The sequence below is a fragment of the Anolis carolinensis genome, unplaced genomic scaffold (assembly GCF_035594765.1).
Source record: "Anolis carolinensis isolate JA03-04 unplaced genomic scaffold, rAnoCar3.1.pri scaffold_39, whole genome shotgun sequence".
NCBI classification, from domain to species: Eukaryota; Metazoa; Chordata; class Lepidosauria; order Squamata; family Dactyloidae; genus Anolis; species Anolis carolinensis.
In genome coordinates, this window is record NW_026943848.1 from 133,206 (window position 1) to 152,308 (window position 19,103).

The 19,103-nt window shown below is 47.3% G+C and overlaps 1 protein-coding gene across 1 annotated transcript in view; it reads left to right on the plus strand.

Annotated features, from left to right (window-relative positions):
• The window catches only part of espn (espin), a gene marked incomplete in the record, with an annotated part of 80,034 nt that overhangs the window by 58,931 nt on the left and 2,000 nt on the right, over positions 1-19,103 (plus strand). Inside the window, 2 exon segments of the mRNA XM_062966894.1 lie at positions 9,660-9,739; positions 10,007-10,018. Of these exon segments, the coding sequence (XP_062822964.1) occupies positions 9,660-9,739; positions 10,007-10,018 (92 nt within the window).

Consider the following 19,103-nt stretch of genomic DNA (forward strand, 5'->3'; position numbering starts at 1 on the left):
CACAACATCATAAATCCACCGGACTACAAAGCCCAGAATTCTGCAGGAGGCAGAAACTGGATTTAAAGTGGATCCATCTGGTTTTTTGAAAGATTAGGAAGTCCTTGTTGTGCAGACATGAGTTGTTCTTTCTCCCACTGGCTTGGTTGTGTGCAAGTGTGCTTTGTGTTTCCTTTGTGGGGGGAGAGAGAACTGAGACCGGGTTGGCATGCTGCCTTGGTTTGTTTGCGGTGGGCATGGCTCTGCCTGTTCTGCCTTCGGGTTGGACTGCGATGCATTTAACCTGCAGTATTTGTCTGACGACGGAACCCGGTAGGCACAGAGGAGCCGGTGACGGCGACCTGAAGCATTGGGCTCAAATTGGATGCATTACTCAGCCCGAAAGGCATATCCGTGAATTCATAGGACCCGTATGTTTCTGACCACGGGATACTGCAGCGTTAAATGCCTTACATGCCCGCCCGCTGGTGTAACGGCAGCGTTTATTTTATTTTTTGCGAGTGCCGTGCTTCCTCCCCCCACCCCATACACCCCAGTGCGAAAATCTCTCCTTTGTGTATCTGCGTCTCTCGATCCAAAACGACCCGTCTGAGTGTCCGCTCTTACCGTCGTATTAGACGTCCGCCACCATTACACCACGCGCGTGCGGGACATGTAAGGCTCTCTGTTTGCGTGTGCACTGCCGCCGTGACGGGACCACATATCGGAAGCCTCAACGGAGACCTTTGCCTCCTTCTTCTCCTCTTGTTGTCTCTGTCTGAACTTGCTCTGCTCAATAGGAAGGCTGGCGCTACTCGCACACCCACAACGCCATCCTGGGCCCCTTCGGGGAGCTGATGACCGAGGAGGACTTCCTCTCCTTGGAGAAGCAGATCCAGAACCTGCAAGTCATGCACAAGGTCCAGAGGGTGGAGACGGAGCTGGAGCAACTCGAGCAGCAGCTGCAACAACTCCTTCCCGTCTCAGCCGCGTTGGCTAAGGAACAACACTTCACCGTCAACCCGAAGAGCCTCCACGGGCAAGAAGAAGATCTCCCGGCGTGGTGTAGCAAGATCTCCACACTGCTCAAGAGCATGGCGGTACTGCTCGCCGCACTGGGCGGGAAGGCGGTCAGCGTGGCCGAGATGGTCACCCCAGAGACGGCGGTGGTCCCGTCGCCAACCGCGGTGGTCAAGGATAGCTTGCCCAGCATCGCCCGCTCGCAGTCGTTCAGCTGCACGCGGCTCCAAGTGGAGAAGGAGATCTCCCAGTGTGGCGTCTCGGTGAAGAACCTCAAGGCCAACTACGAGTTGCATCTACGAGACCTGGAGCTTGGCAATGACGCCGCCGAGGCACATGTGTATCGGCGGAAGCTGTCACTGCCCGTCGGCACGCTCGGGCGGGAGCCCATCTTGGAGGAGGACTACGTCTTGGAAGGAGAACATTGCAAGGAGGAGGAACAAGAAGTAGTAGAAGAAGTAGAGGAGGAAGAGGTTGTGGAAGACGACGAAGGAGAGGCCTCCTTCAGCCCCGACCACTCGACCCGCAGCCTCCCCGTCCAGACGGACCTCAGCTGCGTCCAGGACTACATCGACATGCGCAAGGAGCGCATCGTGTACCTCTTCCTGGAGCATTGGAAGAAGTGGACCTTCAACGAGTCTGGGAAGAAGCCACCGGCGCACGAGGAGGATGTCGCAGAAGGGGAGGAGAAGAAGCCCAGCGAGGACGACCGCCTCTTGTACTTCATGAAGCAGCGGCAAGTGGTGGGCAAGCTTATCGCGCACTGGCGCAGCATCATCAGCCAGGTACCCACCCGGCAGATACGCCGCCTGAGCCGCGCCGGTGTCCTCTACTGGCCGGAGCACTTCCTCCCACACTTAGAAGATAGTGGTCGGCCGGTGGCCTATGACGACCTGACGCTGGACCTCTTCATGCTGGGCTACTTCCAGCTCCTGGAGATGAACCTCAGCCGCCAGGAGCGCAAGTTCCGCCACTTGCTCTGCTACGAGATGTTCGACCGGCTGGGCAGCCACAGCTGGGACCAGATCCGGGGCTTCCACAAGGCGGTCATCGGGGAGGTCGAGGCCGGGCGGCGGGACTGGGCCGACGGCTTCGAGGACCTCAAGGCGGACTTCTTCAGGGAGAGTCTCCCCCAGGAACCGCCCGGCGAGCCCCCGGAAACCAGCCCCGTTGTGTCGCGGCGGGAGTCCTCCCAAACGTTGGTCAGCGTCCAAGGACCACCGCTGCCGGAGGAAGAGGAGCACGAGGAGAAGAAAGAAGAAGAAGAAGAAGAAGAAGAGCGGGAGGAGACGGCTCCGGAAAGCCGCAAGGCCACGGTCCCGTTGGTCTCGGAGCCCGGAGAGTTCTGCAACGAGGACGTCTGCCGCTACATCGACCGCAGCTTCTCCTTCTGGAAGGAGAAGGAGGCGGAGATGTTTGACATCTGAGGGTGGGGCGGGCGGAGAGGTCCCCCCTTCGGCGGTCCCACCAAGAGGCATCCGGAGGTGGTCTTGACGGCCCACCAAGACCACCGTTGGAGGAAAGCTGGACCTCCAAGATCACCGTTGGTGGAAAGCTGGACCTCCAAGACCATTGTTGGAGGAAAACTGGACCTTCAAGACCACAGTTGGAGGAAAGCTGGACCATCAAGACCACCGTTTGGGAAAAGCTGGACCTCCAAGACCACTGTTGGAGGAAAGCTGGACTTCTAAGACCACCCTTGGAGGAAAGCTGGATCTCCAAAACCATCATTGGAGGAAAGCTGGATCTCCAAGATCACTGTTGGAGGAAAGCTGGATCTCCAAAACCATCATTGGAGGAAAGCTGGATCTCCAAGACCACTGTTGGAGGAAGCAACCACTTGGAACGTTGAAGGAACAACAACTCCTTCACACAACCCATTCACGGTGGAATTTAGGACCACCTACTCCACAACTACGACTGCAGAATCAGAGGCAGGGCAACACTGCCCCCTTCTCCATGGAGTCCCTCATCTCAAACCCTACACCCAAACATCTCCAATCTAACCCTAACTCCAATGTAACTCTGTCTCCAATCTAATCCCAAGATAACTCTATCCCGAATCTATCTCCAACTTAACTCTAACCCTAATCTAACTCTTTCTCCAAACTAACTCCAAAACTAACGCTATCTCTAACTCTATCCCCAATCTTTCCCCAATTTAACTCTTAACCCTAATTAACTCATACCCTTAATGTAACTCTAACCTATCTCCAATCTAACCGAACTCTAACTCTGCCTCCAATCTCTAACTCCAATCTAACTCTAACCCCATCTCCAAAACTAACTCTGTCTCCAATCTAACCTTAATCTAACTCTAGCTCTAACTCTAATCTAACTCTAACCCTAACTCCAAAACCAACTCTATCTCCAATCTAACTCTGTCTCCAAACTCTTATCTCAATCTAACTCCATCCCCAATCTATCTCCAATTTAACTCTAACCCTAATCGAACTCTTACCCTTAATCTAACCCTAAACCTAAGTCTAACTCCAAAGTTAACCCTGTCTCCAATCTAACCGAACTCTAACTCCAATCTAACTTTAACCCTAACTCCAATCTAATTCTATCTTCAATCTAACCCCAAGATAACTCTATCTCCAATCTAACTCTCTCCAAACTAACTCTAATTCCAATTTAACTCTAACCCTAATCCAACTCTAAACCTAACTCTAAACTTAACCCTATCTCCAATCTAACTGAACTCTAACTCCAAAACTAAGTCTATCTCCAATCTAATTCTCACCCCAATCTAACACTGTTTCCAAACTAACTCCAAACTAACTCATCTCCCATTAAACTCTTACCCTTAATCTAACTCCGGACCCTATCTTCAATCTAACCTTAATCTAATTCTAACACTAAGTCCAAACTAACTCTATCTCCCATTTAACTCTAACCCTAATCTAACCCTAACTCTTACCCTTAATCCAACTCTAAACCTTATCCAAACTTAACCCTATCTCCAGTCTAACCGAACTCTAACTCTAACTCCAAAACTAAGTCTATCTCCAATCTAATTCTCACCCCAATCTAACTCTGTCTCCAAACTAACTCTAACTCCCATTTAACTCTAACCCTAATCTAACCCTAAGTCTTACCCTTAATCTAACTCCAGACCCTATCTCCAATCTAACCTTAATCTAACTCTAACTCCAATTTAACTCTAACCCTAATCTAATTCTAACTCTTACCCTTAATGTAACTCCAAACCCTATCTCCAAGATAACCTTAATCGAACTCTAACCCTAACTCCAAACTAACTCTAACTCCAATTTAACCCTAATCTAACTCTTACCCATAATCTAACTCTGGACCCTATCTCCAATCTAATCTTAATCTAACTCTAACCCTAACTCCAAACTAACTCTAACTCCAATTTAACTCTAACCCTAATCTAACTCTTACCCATAATCTAACTCTGGACCCTATCTCCAATCTAATCTTAATCTAACTCTAACCCTAACTCCAAACTAACTCTATCTCCCATTTAACTCTAACCCTAATCTAACTCTTACCCATAATCTAACTCCGGACCCTATCTCCAAGATAACCTTAATCTAACTCTAACCCTAACTCCAAACTAACTCTAACTCCAATTTAACTCTAACCCTAATCTAACTCTTACCCTTAATCTAACTCCGGACCCTATCTCCAATCTAACCTTAATCTAACTCTAACTCCAATCTAACTCTGACCCTAACTCCAAACCTAACCCTAACTCCAGTCTAACTATATGCCCTCGGCTCCTCCCACTATGCAAATCAGGGCTCCCAAGGGCTCATGGGAAATGGAACGTGGCCTCCTTTGCAACGCATGCCTTTGGACCCGGTCCCGAAAAACGTCCCGTTTACATAACCCTTTTCTTGGGAGCGGAAGGAAGGCGATCAGGACCCTAAAGCGCTTTGCAGATTTGGGAACAAAAGACCCTTCTGTGGGTCCGATAATCGGGAACACGCTTTGATAACCCCCTTGTGTAACCCGGTTGCATTGAGGTCAATGGGGGGACTACCAATCCCTGGAGTTGGCTGACCCCCGTTAACCATCTCGATGGATTCCTTCCCTGCAATCGGACACAAATATTTATTTATTCCTTTATTTATTTACTTGTTTGGGGGGCCAGGACTCACCCTCCACCCTGCCCTGAATCGACTTCCTGCCTTAAGAAGCAAAGAGGCTCAATTAGATGTCCTTAAATGGACAATAAATAGAATAATTATAGATTTCTGGGTTTGTGCATGACCGGGAATTAATGCATGGCTCTTAATGACGTTTTGGGAGGAATTGCAAAATATAGATAGGTTTCCCTTGTATATTTGGACTGCAGTATTTTGCTTTTGGTTGTCCTTATTAGTGCAATTATATATATACACATACACACACATATTTACTCATTGGAGAGAATGGAGTAGTTCACAATATTGCTTGCGTTGCATTTGTGTTTTTCTCTGATGCTCAAGAGAAATAAATAAAGTATACCTATTGCACCAAAGGAATGGGATTATTATGATTATTATTATTGTATTATTTTCACATTATTATTATTACCTATTATTATTATTATTATTATTATTATTTTATTCACCATATTATTATTGTTGTTTTCACCATATTATTATTATTATTGTATTATTTTCACATTAGTATTATTATTATTATTTATTTTCACATTATTGTATCATTTTCACCATATTATCATTAGTGTATTATTTTCACCATATTATCATCATTATATTATTTTCACCAAATTATTATTATCATTAGTGTATTATTTTTGCCTTATTATTATTATTATTATCATTAGTGTATTATTTTCACCATATTATTATGATTACTGGTTTATTCTCACCATATTATTATTACTACCATTATTGTATTATTTTCACCATATTATTATTATTGTTGTTGTTATGATTACTGGTTTATTTCCACCATATTACTATTACTATCATTATTGTATTATTTTCCCATTATTATTATTATTATTATTATTATTATTATTATTATTATTATTATTATTATTGTTATGATTATTGGTTTATTTTCACCATATTATTACTATCATTATTGTATTATTTTCACCATATTATTATTATTGTTGTTGTTATGATTACTGGTTTATTTCCACCATATTACTATTACTATCATTATTGTATTATTTTCCCATTATTATTATTATTGTTGTTGTTATGATGATTGGTTTATTTTCACCATATTATTACTATCATTATTGTATTATTTTCACCATATTATTATTATTGTTGTTGTTATGATTACTGGTTTATTTCCACCATATTACTATTACTATCATTATTGTATTATTTTCCCATTATTATTATTATTGTTGTTGTTATGATTATTGGTTTATTTTCACCATATTATTACTATCATTATTGTATTATTTTCACCATATTATTATTATTGTTGTTGTTATGATTACTGGTTTATTTCCACCATATTACTATTACTATCATTATTGTATTATTTTCCCATTATTATTATCATTATTGTTGTTATGATGATTGGTTTATTCTCACCATATTATTATTACTATCATTATTGTATTATTTTCCCATTATTATTATTGTATTATTATTATTATTGTATTATTATCTATTTTCAAAGGGATGGACCTTACTTCCCGGTTTCCCGGGGATGGACCGGACGGCCTTTGGGAACCCTTTCGGACTTTAGGATCCTATGACTCTTTCTCCATAAAACTACTCTTACCGGTGAGGCTGTCTGGCCCTCTGTCGGGAGGGATCGGATGGTGCCTCAGTTTCTCTTTCCAAGGGGATGGACTGGATGGCCTTTGGGGGGGACCCCGTGGCTGAGGTGTCTTTGTTTGGCCGCGAAGAAAGGGCTCCTTGTGAGCCGACCTGCCCGGCGTGTCCTGGGCCGACCCCCTCGGGCCCGTGTCCAGTTGTCCAGCGCCAGCCCTGCCCAGCCGAGCGAGCGGACCCACGCCTCTTGGCCCGGATTCTTCGCAAGAGGTTTAGCCAGGATCAAGGGCCCCAGAGAGAGAGCGGGTCAGGCCGGGTCAGGAGACCAGAATGGGAAACAGAACGGCACCATCCGATCCCTCCCCACAGATGGCCAGCCAGCCTCATAGATAGGAGTAGCTACAGAGAGAAGAAATAGTTTTATGGAGATGGAAGGTGATAGAGACGTAGAATCCTAAGGTCGGATGGGACCTCCAAAGGCAATCCAGTCCATCCCCTTGAAACAGAACGGCACAATTCGATCCCTCCCGACAGATGGCCAGCCAGCCTCATAGATACAAGTAGTTACAGAGAGAAGAAATAGTTTTATGGAGATGGAAGATGATAGATAGAGACATAGAATCTGAAATTTGGGAGCTCCAAAGGCTATCCAGTCCATTCCCTTGGAAATAGAATGTAAGGCACCATCCGATCCATCCTGACAGATGGCCAGCCAGCCTCATAGATACAAGTAGTTACAGAGAGAAGAAATAGTTTTATGGAGATGGAAGGTGATAGAGACGTAGAATCCTAAGGTCGGATGGGACCTCCAAAGGCAATCCAGTCCATCCCCTTGAAACAGAACGGCACAATTCGATCCCTCCCGACAGATGGCCAGCCAGCCTCATAGATACAAGTAGTTACAGAGAGAAGAAATAGTTTTATGGAGATGGAAGATGATAGATAGAGACATAGAATCTGAAATTTGGGAGCTCCAAAGGCTATCCAGTCCATTCCCTTGGAAATAGAATGTAAGGCACCATCCGATCCATCCTGACAGATGGCCAGCCAGCCTCATAGATACAAGTAGTTACAGAGAGAAGAAATAGTTTTATGGAGATGGAAGGTGATAGAGACGTAGAATCCTAAGGTCGGATGGGACCTCCAAAGGCAATCCAGTCCATCCCCTTGAAACAGAACGGCACAATTCGATCCCTCCCGACAGATGGCCAGCCAGCCTCATAGATACAAGTAGTTACAGAGAGAAGAAATAGTTTTATGGAGATGGAAGGTGATAGAGACGTAGAACCCTAAGGTCGGATGGGACCTCCAAAGGGCATCCAGTCCATCCCCTTGAAACAGAATGGCACCATTCGATCCCTCCCGACAGATGGCCATCCAGCCTCATAGATACAAGTAGTTACAGAGAGAAGAAATAGTTTTATGGAGATGGAAGGTGATAGAGACGTAGAATCCTAAGGTCGGATGGGACCTCCAAAGGGCACCCAGTCCATCCCCTTGAAACAGAACGGCACAATCCGATCCCTCCCGACAGATGGCCAGCCAGCCTCATAGATACGAGTAGTTTTATGGACATGGAAGATGATAGATAGAGACATAGAATCTGAAATTTGGGAGCTCCAAAGGCTATCCTGTCCATTCCCTTGGAAATAGAATGTAAGGCACCATCCGATCCATCCTGACAGATGGCCAGCCAGCCTCATAGATACGAGTAGTTTTATGGAGATGGAAGATGATAGATAGAGACATAGAATCTGAAATTTGGGAGCTCCAAAGGCTATCCAGTCCATTCCCTTGGAAATAGAATGTAAGGCACCATCCGATCCATCCTGACAGATGGCCAGCCAGCCTCATAGATACGAGTAGTTTTATGGAGATGGAAGATGATAGAGACGTAGAATCCTAAGGTCGGAAGGGACCTCCAAAGGGCATCCAGTCCATCCCCTTGAACCAGAACGGCACAATCCGATCCCTCCCGACAGATGGCCAGCCAGCCTCATAGTAGTTATAGAGAGAAGGAAAGCGATCAAGTCATTTATTTTATTTACTAAGTTTATATCTCGCTCAGAGCGGGATATAAATATATTATTAGCCTAGCACAAAATCAGCAATTAAAGGACTATATAATTTTATGGTAATATTATTAGTAATATTACATTTAATATATAATCAATATTATATTGTATTATTAATTGGTATAATATTGTATTACATTATAATATTATTATCAATATTATAAGTACATTGGATCCTAAGGTCGGATGGGACCTCCAAAGGCCATCCAGTCCATCCCCTTGAAACAGAACCGCACAATTCGATCACTCCTGACAGATGGCCAGCCAGCCTCATAGATATGAGTAGTTTTATGGAGATGAAATATTATAGATAGAAACATAGAATCAGAAAGTTGGGAGTCCCAAAGGCTATCCAGTCCATCCCCTTGAAAATAGAAAATAAGGCACCATCTAATCCCTCTCGACAGATGGCCAGCCAGCCTCATAGATATGAGTAGTTTTATGGATATATAGAATTATAGATAGAGACATAGAATCTGGAAGTTGGGAGCCCCAAAGGCTATCCAGTCCATCCCCTTGAAAATAGAACATAAGGCACCATCCGATCCCTCCCGGCAGATGGCCAGCCAACCTCATAATTAGTAGTTTTATGGAAACACAGAATAATGATAGAATGTTAGAGTTGGGACCTCCCAAGGCCATCCAGTCCATCCCCGTGGAATTAGAAAACGAGGCACCATCCGATCCCTCTCGACAGATGGCCAGATAGTAGTTACGTGGAGATATAAGAGTATAAAGGAGCCCCAAAGGCCATCCGGTCCATCCCTTTCAGACCTGTTGTATTGGATAGCACGTCGGATATTATTATTATTATTATTATTATTATTATTATTATTATTATTGTGACCATCATCCTTTGCAGGAGCGAGAAGAAGAGGCCCGACTGGCCACGATGCCCGCCTGGAGGAGAGAGATCCTCCGCAAGAAGATGGAGGAGGAAAGGTGAGTGGGGCGCTATGGGGATGGCCATCTGCCGGGAGGGGTCGGGTGGTGCCATCTTCCACCCATTGCCTTGAATGGGGTTGGGCTGGATGGCCTCTGGGGGACCCTTTCGCCTCTTCAATCCTGGCTCTCTAGTCTTGCTTCTCCATTGGTTTGAATGGGGCTGGACTAGATGACCTCTTGGGGTCCCTTTGTATTCCTATTTCTTAACCTGGACTCGTCTAACGGCCTTGTTTTCCTTCTTTCTTTCCTTCTTGTCTTCCGCAGAGAGCAAAAACGGTGAGTCTGCTGAATACACTGCTCTGGGTGGTATGACATCATTATCATCATCATCATCATTTTTATATTATTATCTTATTTATATTATTTTTATATTATCTTAATTATTAGTATCATTTTTATCGTCATCATTTTTATTTTTACTTTCATTATTTTATTTGTATTGTTTTATATTATTTTATTATTGTTTTATTAATTTGCATTATTAGCATCGCTATTATTTTCATTTTTATTATTGCTATTATTGCTAAGAAATGCCATGACTCAGTGTTGGGAGATGTAGTTTCCCAAGGCCTTTTGCATTGGCACTGTGTCATGAGTGCAAGAAATGCCATGACTCAATGTTGGGAGATGTAGTTTCCCAAGGCTCTTGGCCTCGACCCTGTGGGACGAATGCAAAGAAGTGCAGTAACTTGTCAGAGTAATTGCAATACAGGCAAGACACAAATTTCATTTAAACACGACCAATACACAAATCCCACATTAACATAACTCAGTCCTGGGAGATGTAGTTTCCCAAGGCCCTTGGCCTTGACCCTATGGAATGAATGCAAGAAGTGCAGAACCTCAGTGTTGGGAGATGTAGTTTCCCAAGTCCCTTAGCCTCGACCCCGTGGGACGAATGTAAGAAGTGCAGTATCTTAGTGTTGGGAGTTATAGTTTCCCAAGTCCCTTGGCCTCGACTGTGTGTGACGAATGCAGGAAGTGTCGTGGCTCTATATTGGGAGATGTAGTTTCCCAAGTCCCTTAGCCTCGACCCTGTGGAACAAATGCAAGAAGTGCAGTAGCAATATGTTGGGAGTTGTAGTTTCCCGGGGCCATTTAGCCTCGGCACTCTACATACAGTCACCGCAGACCTGGGAGATGTAGTTTCCCAAGGCCCTTAACCTCAACCTTATAGAAGGAATGCAAGAAGTGTCATTGCTCAGTCCTGGGAATTGTAGTTTCCCGGGGCCATTTAGCCTTGGCGCTGTAGATACAGTCACCGTAGTCCTGGGAGATGTAGTTTCCCAAGGCCCCTTAGCCTTGGCCTTGTAGAAGGAATGCAAGGAGTGTCATTGCTCAGTGTTGGGAGATGTAGTTTCCCGGGGCCATTTAGCCTTGGCACTGTACATACAGTCACCACAGTCCAGGGAGTTGTAGTTTCCCAAGGTCCCTTAGCCTTGGCCTTGTAGAAGGAATGCAAGGAGTGTCATTGCTCAGTCCTGGGAGTTGTAGTTTCCCGGGGCTATTTAGCCTTGGCGCTGTAGATACAGTCACCGTAGTCCTGGGAGATGTAGTTTCCCAAGGCCCTTAACCTCAACCTTATAGAAGGAATGCAAGAAGTGTCATTGCTCAGTCCTGGGAATTGTAGTTTCCCGGGGCCATTTAGCCTTGGCGCTGTACATACAGTCACCGTAGTCCTGGGAGATGTAGTTTCCCAAGGTCCCTTAGCCTTGGCCTTGTAGAAGGAATGCAAGGAGTGTCATTGCTCAGTCCTGGGAGTTGTAGTTTCCCGGGGCCATTTAGCCTTGGCACTGTACATACAGTCACCACAGTCCAGGGAGTTGTAGTTTCCCAAGGTCCCTTAGCCTTGGCCTTGTAGAAGGAATGCAAGGAGTGTCATTGCTCAGTCCTGGGAGTTGTAGTTTCCCGGGGCTATTTAGCCTTGGCGCTGTAGATACAGTCACCGTAGTCCTGGGAGATGTAGTTTCCCAAGGCCCTTAACCTCAACCTTATAGAAGGAATGCAAGAAGTGTCATTGCTCAGTCCTGGGAATTGTAGTTTCCCGGGGCCATTTAGCCTTGGCGCTGTAGATACAGTCACCGTAGTCCTGGGAGATGTAGTTTCCCAAGGCCCCTTAGCCTTGGCCTTGTAGAAGGAATGCAAGGAGTGTCATTGCTCAGTGTTGGGAGATGTAGTTTCCCGGGGCCATTTAGCCTTGGCACTGTACATACAGTCACCACAGTCCAGGGAGTTGTAGTTTCCCAAGGTCCCTTAGCCTTGGCCTTGTAGAAGGAATGCAAGGAGTGTCATTGCTCAGTCCTGGGAGTTGTAGTTTCCCGGGGCTATTTAGCCTTGGCGCTGTACATACAGTCACCGTAGTCCTGGGAGATGTAGTTTCCCAAGGCCCTTAACCTCAACCTTATAGAAGGAATGCAAGAAGTGTCATTGCTCAGTCCTGGGAATTGTAGTTTCCCGGGGCCATTTAGCCTTGGCGCTGTAGATACAGTCACCGTAGTCCTGGGAGATGTAGTTTCCCAAGGCCCCTTAGCCTTGGCCTTGTAGAAGGAATGCAAGGAGTGTCATTGCTCAGTGTTGGGAGATGTAGTTTCCCGGGGCCATTTAGCCTTGGCACTGTACATACAGTCACCACAGTCCAGGGAGTTGTAGTTTCCCAAGGTCCCTTAGCCTTGGCCTTGTAGAAGGAATGCAAGGAGTGTCATTGCTCAGTCCTGGGAGTTGTAGTTTCCCGGGGCTATTTAGCCTTGGCGCTGTACATACAGTCACCGTAGTCCTGGGAGATGTAGTTTCCCAAGGCCCTTAACCTCAACCTTATAGAAGGAATGCAAGAAGTGTCATTGCTCAGTCCTGGGAATTGTAGTTTCCCGGGGCCATTTAGCCTTGGCGCTGTAGATACAGTCACCGTAGTCCTGGGAGATGTAGTTTCCCAAGGCCCCTTAGCCTTGGCCTTGTAGAAGGAATGCAAGGAGTGTCATTGCTCAGTGTTGGGAGATGTAGTTTCCCGGGGCCATTTAGCCTTGGCACTGTACATACAGTCACCACAGTCCAGGGAGTTGTAGTTTCCCAAGGTCCCTTAGCCTTGGCCTTGTAGAAGGAATGCAAGGAGTGTCATTGCTCAGTCCTGGGAGTTGTAGTTTCCCGGGGCTATTTAGCCTTGGCGCTGTACATACAGTCACCGTAGTCCTGGGAGATGTAGTTTCCCAAGGCCCTTAACCTCAACCTTATAGAAGGAATGCAAGAAGTGTCATTGCTCAGTCCTGGGAATTGTAGTTTCCCGGGGCCATTTAGCCTTGGCGCTGTAGATACAGTCACCGTAGTCCTGGGAGATGTAGTTTCCCAAGGCCCCTTAGCCTTGGCCTTGTAGAAGGAATGCAAGGAGTGTCATTGCTCAGTGTTGGGAGATGTAGTTTCCCGGGGCCATTTAGCCTTGGCACTGTACATACAGTCACCACAGTCCAGGGAGTTGTAGTTTCCCAAGGTCCCTTAGCCTTGGCCTTGTAGAAGGAATGCAAGGAGTGTCATTGCTCAGTCCTGGGAGTTGTAGTTTCCCGGGGCTATTTAGCCTTGGCGCTGTAGATACAGTCACCGTAGTCCTGGGAGATGTAGTTTCCCAAGGCCCTTAACCTCAACCTTATAGAAGGAATGCAAGAAGTGTCATTGCTCAGTCCTGGGAATTGTAGTTTCCCGGGGCCATTTAGCCTTGGCGCTGTAGATACAGTCACCGTAGTCCTGGGAGATGTAGTTTCCCAAGGCCCCTTAGCCTTGGCCTTGTAGAAGGAATGCAAGGAGTGTCATTGCTCAGTGTTGGGAGATGTAGTTTCCCGGGGCCATTTAGCCTTGGCACTGTACATACAGTCACCACAGTCCAGGGAGTTGTAGTTTCCCAAGGTCCCTTAGCCTTGGCCTTGTAGAAGGAATGCAAGGAGTGTCATTGCTCAGTCCTGGGAGTTGTAGTTTCCCGGGGCTATTTAGCCTTGGCGCTGTACATACAGTCACCGTAGTCCTGGGAGATGTAGTTTCCCAAGGCCCTTAACCTCAACCTTATAGAAGGAATGCAAGAAGTGTCATTGCTCAGTCCTGGGAATTGTAGTTTCCCGGGGCCATTTAGCCTTGGCGCTGTAGATACAGTCACCGTAGTCCTGGGAGATGTAGTTTCCCAAGGCCCCTTAGCCTTGGCCTTGTAGAAGGAATGCAAGGAGTGTCATTGCTCAGTGTTGGGAGATGTAGTTTCCCGGGGCCATTTAGCCTTGGCACTGTACATACAGTCACCACAGTCCAGGGAGTTGTAGTTTCCCAAGGTCCCTTAGCCTTGGCCTTGTAGAAGGAATGCAAGGAGTGTCATTGCTCAGTCCTGGGAGTTGTAGTTTCCCGGGGCTATTTAGCCTTGGCGCTGTACATACAGTCACCGTAGTCCTGGGAGATGTAGTTTCCCAAGGCCCTTAACCTCAACCTTATAGAAGGAATGCAAGAAGTGTCATTGCTCAGTCCTGGGAATTGTAGTTTCCCGGGGCCATTTAGCCTTGGCGCTGTAGATACAGTCACCGTAGTCCTGGGAGATGTAGTTTCCCAAGGCCCCTTAGCCTTGGCCTTGTAGAAGGAATGCAAGGAGTGTCATTGCTCAGTGTTGGGAGATGTAGTTTCCCGGGGCCATTTAGCCTTGGCACTGTACATACAGTCACCACAGTCCAGGGAGTTGTAGTTTCCCAAGGTCCCTTAGCCTTGGCCTTGTAGAAGGAATGCAAGGAGTGTCATTGCTCAGTCCTGGGAGTTGTAGTTTCCCGGGGCTATTTAGCCTTGGCGCTGTACATACAGTCACCGTAGTCCTGGGAGATGTAGTTTCCCAAGGCCCTTAACCTCAACCTTATAGAAGGAATGCAAGAAGTGTCATTGCTCAGTCCTGGGAATTGTAGTTTCCCGGGGCCATTTAGCCTTGGCGCTGTAGATACAGTCACCGTAGTCCTGGGAGATGTAGTTTCCCAAGGCCCCTTAGCCTTGGCCTTGTAGAAGGAATGCAAGGAGTGTCATTGCTCAGTCCTGGGAGTTGTAGTTTCCCGGGGCCATTTAGCCTTGGCACTGTACATACAGTCACCACAGTCCAGGGAGTTGTAGTTTCCCAAGGTCCCTTAGCCTTGGCCTTGTAGAAGGAATGCAAGGAGTGTCATTGCTCAGTCCTGGGAGTTGTAGTTTCCCGGGGCTATTTAGCCTTGGCGCTGTAGATACAGTCACCGTAGTCCTGGGAGATGTAGTTTCCCAAGGCCCTTAACCTCAACCTTATAGAAGGAATGCAAGAAGTGTCATTGCTCAGTCCTGGGAATTGTAGTTTCCCGGGGCCATTTAGCCTTGGCGCTGTAGATACAGTCACCGTAGTCCTGGGAGATGTAGTTTCCCAAGGCCCCTTAGCCTTGGCCTTGTAGAAGGAATGCAAGGAGTGTCATTGCTCAGTGTTGGGAGATGTAGTTTCCCGGGGCCATTTAGCCTTGGCACTGTACATACAGTCACCACAGTCCAGGGAGTTGTAGTTTCCCAAGGTCCCTTAGCCTTGGCCTTGTAGAAGGAATGCAAGGAGTGTCATTGCTCAGTCCTGGGAGTTGTAGTTTCCCGGGGCTATTTAGCCTTGGCGCTGTACATACAGTCACCGTAGTCCTGGGAGATGTAGTTTCCCAAGGCCCTTAACCTCAACCTTATAGAAGGAATGCAAGAAGTGTCATTGCTCAGTCCTGGGAGTTGTAGTTTCCCGGGGCTATTTAGCCTTGGCGCTGTACATACAGTCACCGTAGTCCTGGGAGATGTAGTTTCCCAAGGCCCTTAACCTCAACCTTATAGAAGGAATGCAAGGAGTGTCATTGCTCAGTCCTGGGAGTTGTAGTTTCCCGGGGCTATTTAGCCTTGGCGCTGTACATACAGTCACCGTAGTCCTGGGAGATGTAGTTTCCCAAGGCCCTTAACCTCAACCTTATAGAAGGAATGCAAGGAGTGTCATTGCTCAGTCCTGGGAGTTGTAGTTTCCCGGGGCTATTTAGCCTTGGCGCTGTACATACAGTCACCGTAGTCCTGGGAGATGTAGTTTCCCAAGGCCCTTAACCTCAACCTTATAGAAGGAATGCAAGGAGTGTCATTGCTCAGTCCTGGGAGTTGTAGTTTCCCGGGGCTATTTAGCCTTGGCGCTGTACATACAGTCACCGTAGTCCTGGGAGATGTAGTTTCCCAAGGCCCTTAACCTCAACCTTATAGAAGGAATGCAAGAAGTGTCATTGCTCAGTCCTGGGAATTGTAGTTTCCCGGGGCCATTTAGCCTTGGCGCTGTAGATACAGTCACCGTAGTCCTGGGAGATGTAGTTTCCCAAGGCCCCTTAGCCTTGGCCTTGTAGAAGGAATGCAAGGAGTGTCATTGCTCAGTGTTGGGAGATGTAGTTTCCCGGGGCCATTTAGCCTTGGCACTGTACATACAGTCACCACAGTCCAGGGAGTTGTAGTTTCCCAAGGTCCCTTAGCCTTGGCCTTGTAGAAGGAATGCAAGGAGTGTCATTGCTCAGTCCTGGGAGTTGTAGTTTCCCGGGGCTATTTAGCCTTGGCGCTGTACATACAGTCACCGTAGTCCTGGGAGATGTAGTTTCCCAAGGCCCTTAACCTCAACCTTATAGAAGGAATGCAAGAAGTGTCATTGCTCAGTCCTGGGAATTGTAGTTTCCCGGGGCCATTTAGCCTTGGCGCTGTAGATACAGTCACCGTAGTCCTGGGAGATGTAGTTTCCCAAGGCCCTTAACCTCAACCTTATAGAAGGAATGCAAGGAGTGTCATTGCTCAGTCCTGGGAGTTGTAGTTTCCCGGGGCCATTTAGCCTTGGCACTGTACATACAGTCACCACAGTCCAGGGAGTTGTAGTTTCCCAAGGTCCCTTAGCCTTGGCCTTGTAGAAGGAATGCAAGGAGTGTCATTGCTCAGTCCTGGGAGTTGTAGTTTCCCGGGGCTATTTAGCCTTGGCGCTGTAGATACAGTCACCGTAGTCCTGGGAGATGTAGTTTCCCAAGGCCCTTAACCTCAACCTTATAGAAGGAATGCAAGAAGTGTCATTGCTCAGTCCTGGGAATTGTAGTTTCCCGGGGCCATTTAGCCTTGGCGCTGTAGATACAGTCACCGTAGTCCTGGGAGATGTAGTTTCCCAAGGCCCCTTAGCCTTGGCCTTGTAGAAGGAATGCAAGGAGTGTCATTGCTCAGTGTTGGGAGATGTAGTTTCCCGGGGCCATTTAGCCTTGGCACTGTACATACAGTCACCACAGTCCAGGGAGTTGTAGTTTCCCAAGGTCCCTTAGCCTTGGCCTTGTAGAAGGAATGCAAGGAGTGTCATTGCTCAGTCCTGGGAGTTGTAGTTTCCCGGGGCTATTTAGCCTTGGCGCTGTACATACAGTCACCGTAGTCCTGGGAGATGTAGTTTCCCAAGGCCCTTAACCTCAACCTTATAGAAGGAATGCAAGAAGTGTCATTGCTCAGTCCTGGGAATTGTAGTTTCCCGGGGCCATTTAGCCTTGGCGCTGTAGATACAGTCACCGTAGTCCTGGGAGATGTAGTTTCCCAAGGCCCCTTAGCCTTGGCCTTGTAGAAGGAATGCAAGGAGTGTCATTGCTCAGTGTTGGGAGATGTAGTTTCCCGGGGCCATTTAGCCTTGGCACTGTACATACAGTCACCACAGTCCAGGGAGTTGTAGTTTCCCAAGGTCCCTTAGCCTTGGCCTTGTAGAAGGAATGCAAGGAGTGTCATTGCTCAGTCCTGGGAGTTGTAGTTTCCCGGGGCTATTTAGCCTTGGCGCTGTACATACAGTCACCGTAGTCCTGGGAGATGTAGTTTCCCAAGGCCCTTAACCTCAACCTTATAGAAGGAATGCAAGAAGTGTCATTGCTCAGTCCTGGGAGTTGTAGTTTCCCGGGGCTATTTAGCCTTGGCGCTGTACATACAGTCACCGTAGTCCTGGGAGATGTAGTTTCCCAAGGCCCTTAACCTCAACCTTATAGAAGGAATGCAAGGAGTGTCATTGCTCAGTCCTGGGAGTTGTAGTTTCCCGGGGCTATTTAGCCTTGGCGCTGTACATACAGTCACCGTAGTCCTGGGAGATGTAGTTTCCCAAGGCCCTTAACCTCAACCTTATAGAAGGAATGCAAGAAGTGTCATTGCTCAGTCCTGGGAGTTGTAGTTTCCCGGGGCTATTTAGCCTTGGCGCTGTACATACAGTCACCGTAGTCCTGGGAGATGTAGTTTCCCAAGGCCCTTAACCTCAACCTTATAGAAGGAATGCAAGGAGTGTCATTGCTCAGTCCTGGGAGTTGTAGTTTCCCGGGGCTATTTAGCCTTGGCGCTGTACATACAGTCACCGTAGTCCTGGGAGATGTAGTTTCCCAAGGCCCTTAACCTCAACCTTATAGAAGGAATGCAAGGAGTGTCATTGCTCAGTCCTGGGAGTTGTAGTTTCCCGGGGCTATTTAGCCTTGGCGCTGTACATACAGTCACCGTAGTCCTGGGAGATGTAGTTTCCCAAGGCCCTTAACCTCAACCTTATAGAAGGAATGCAAGGAGTGTCATTGCTCAGTCCTGGGAGTTGTAGTTTCCCGGGGCTATTTAGCCTTGGCGCTGTACATACAGTCACCGTAGTCCTGGGAGATGTAGTTTCCCAAGGCCCTTAACCTCAACCTTATAGAAGGAATGCAAGAAGTGTCATTGCTCAGTCCTGGGAGTTGTAGTTTCCCGGGGCTATTTAGCCTTGGCGCTGTACATACAGTCACCGTAGTCCTGGGAGATGTAGTTTCCCAAGGCCCTTAACCTCAACCTTATAGAAGGAATGCAAGGAGTGTCATTGCTCAGTCCTGGGAGTTGTAGTTTCCCGGGGCTATTTAGCCTTGGCGCTGTACATACAGTCACCGTAGTCCTGGGAGATGTAGTTTCCCAAGGCCCTTAACCTCAACCTTATAGAAGGAATGCAAGAAGTGTCATTGCTCAGTCCTGGGAGTTGTAGTTTCCCGGGGCTATTTAGCCTTGGCGCTGTACATACAGTCACCGTAGTCCTGGGAGATGTAGTTTCCCAAGGCCCTTAACCTCAACCTTATAGAAGGAATGCAAGGAGTGTCATTGCTCAGTCCTGGGAGTTGTAGTTTCCCGGGGCTATTTAGCCTTGGCGCTGTACATACAGTCACCGTAGTCCTGGGAGATGTAGTTTCCCAAGGCCCTTAACCTCAACCTTATAGAAGGAATGCAAGGAGTGTCATTGCTCAGTCCTGGGAGTTGTAGTTTCCCGGGGCTATTTAGCCTTGGCGCTGTACATACAGTCACCGTAGTCCTGGGAGATGTAGTTTCCCAAGGCCCTTAACCTCAACCT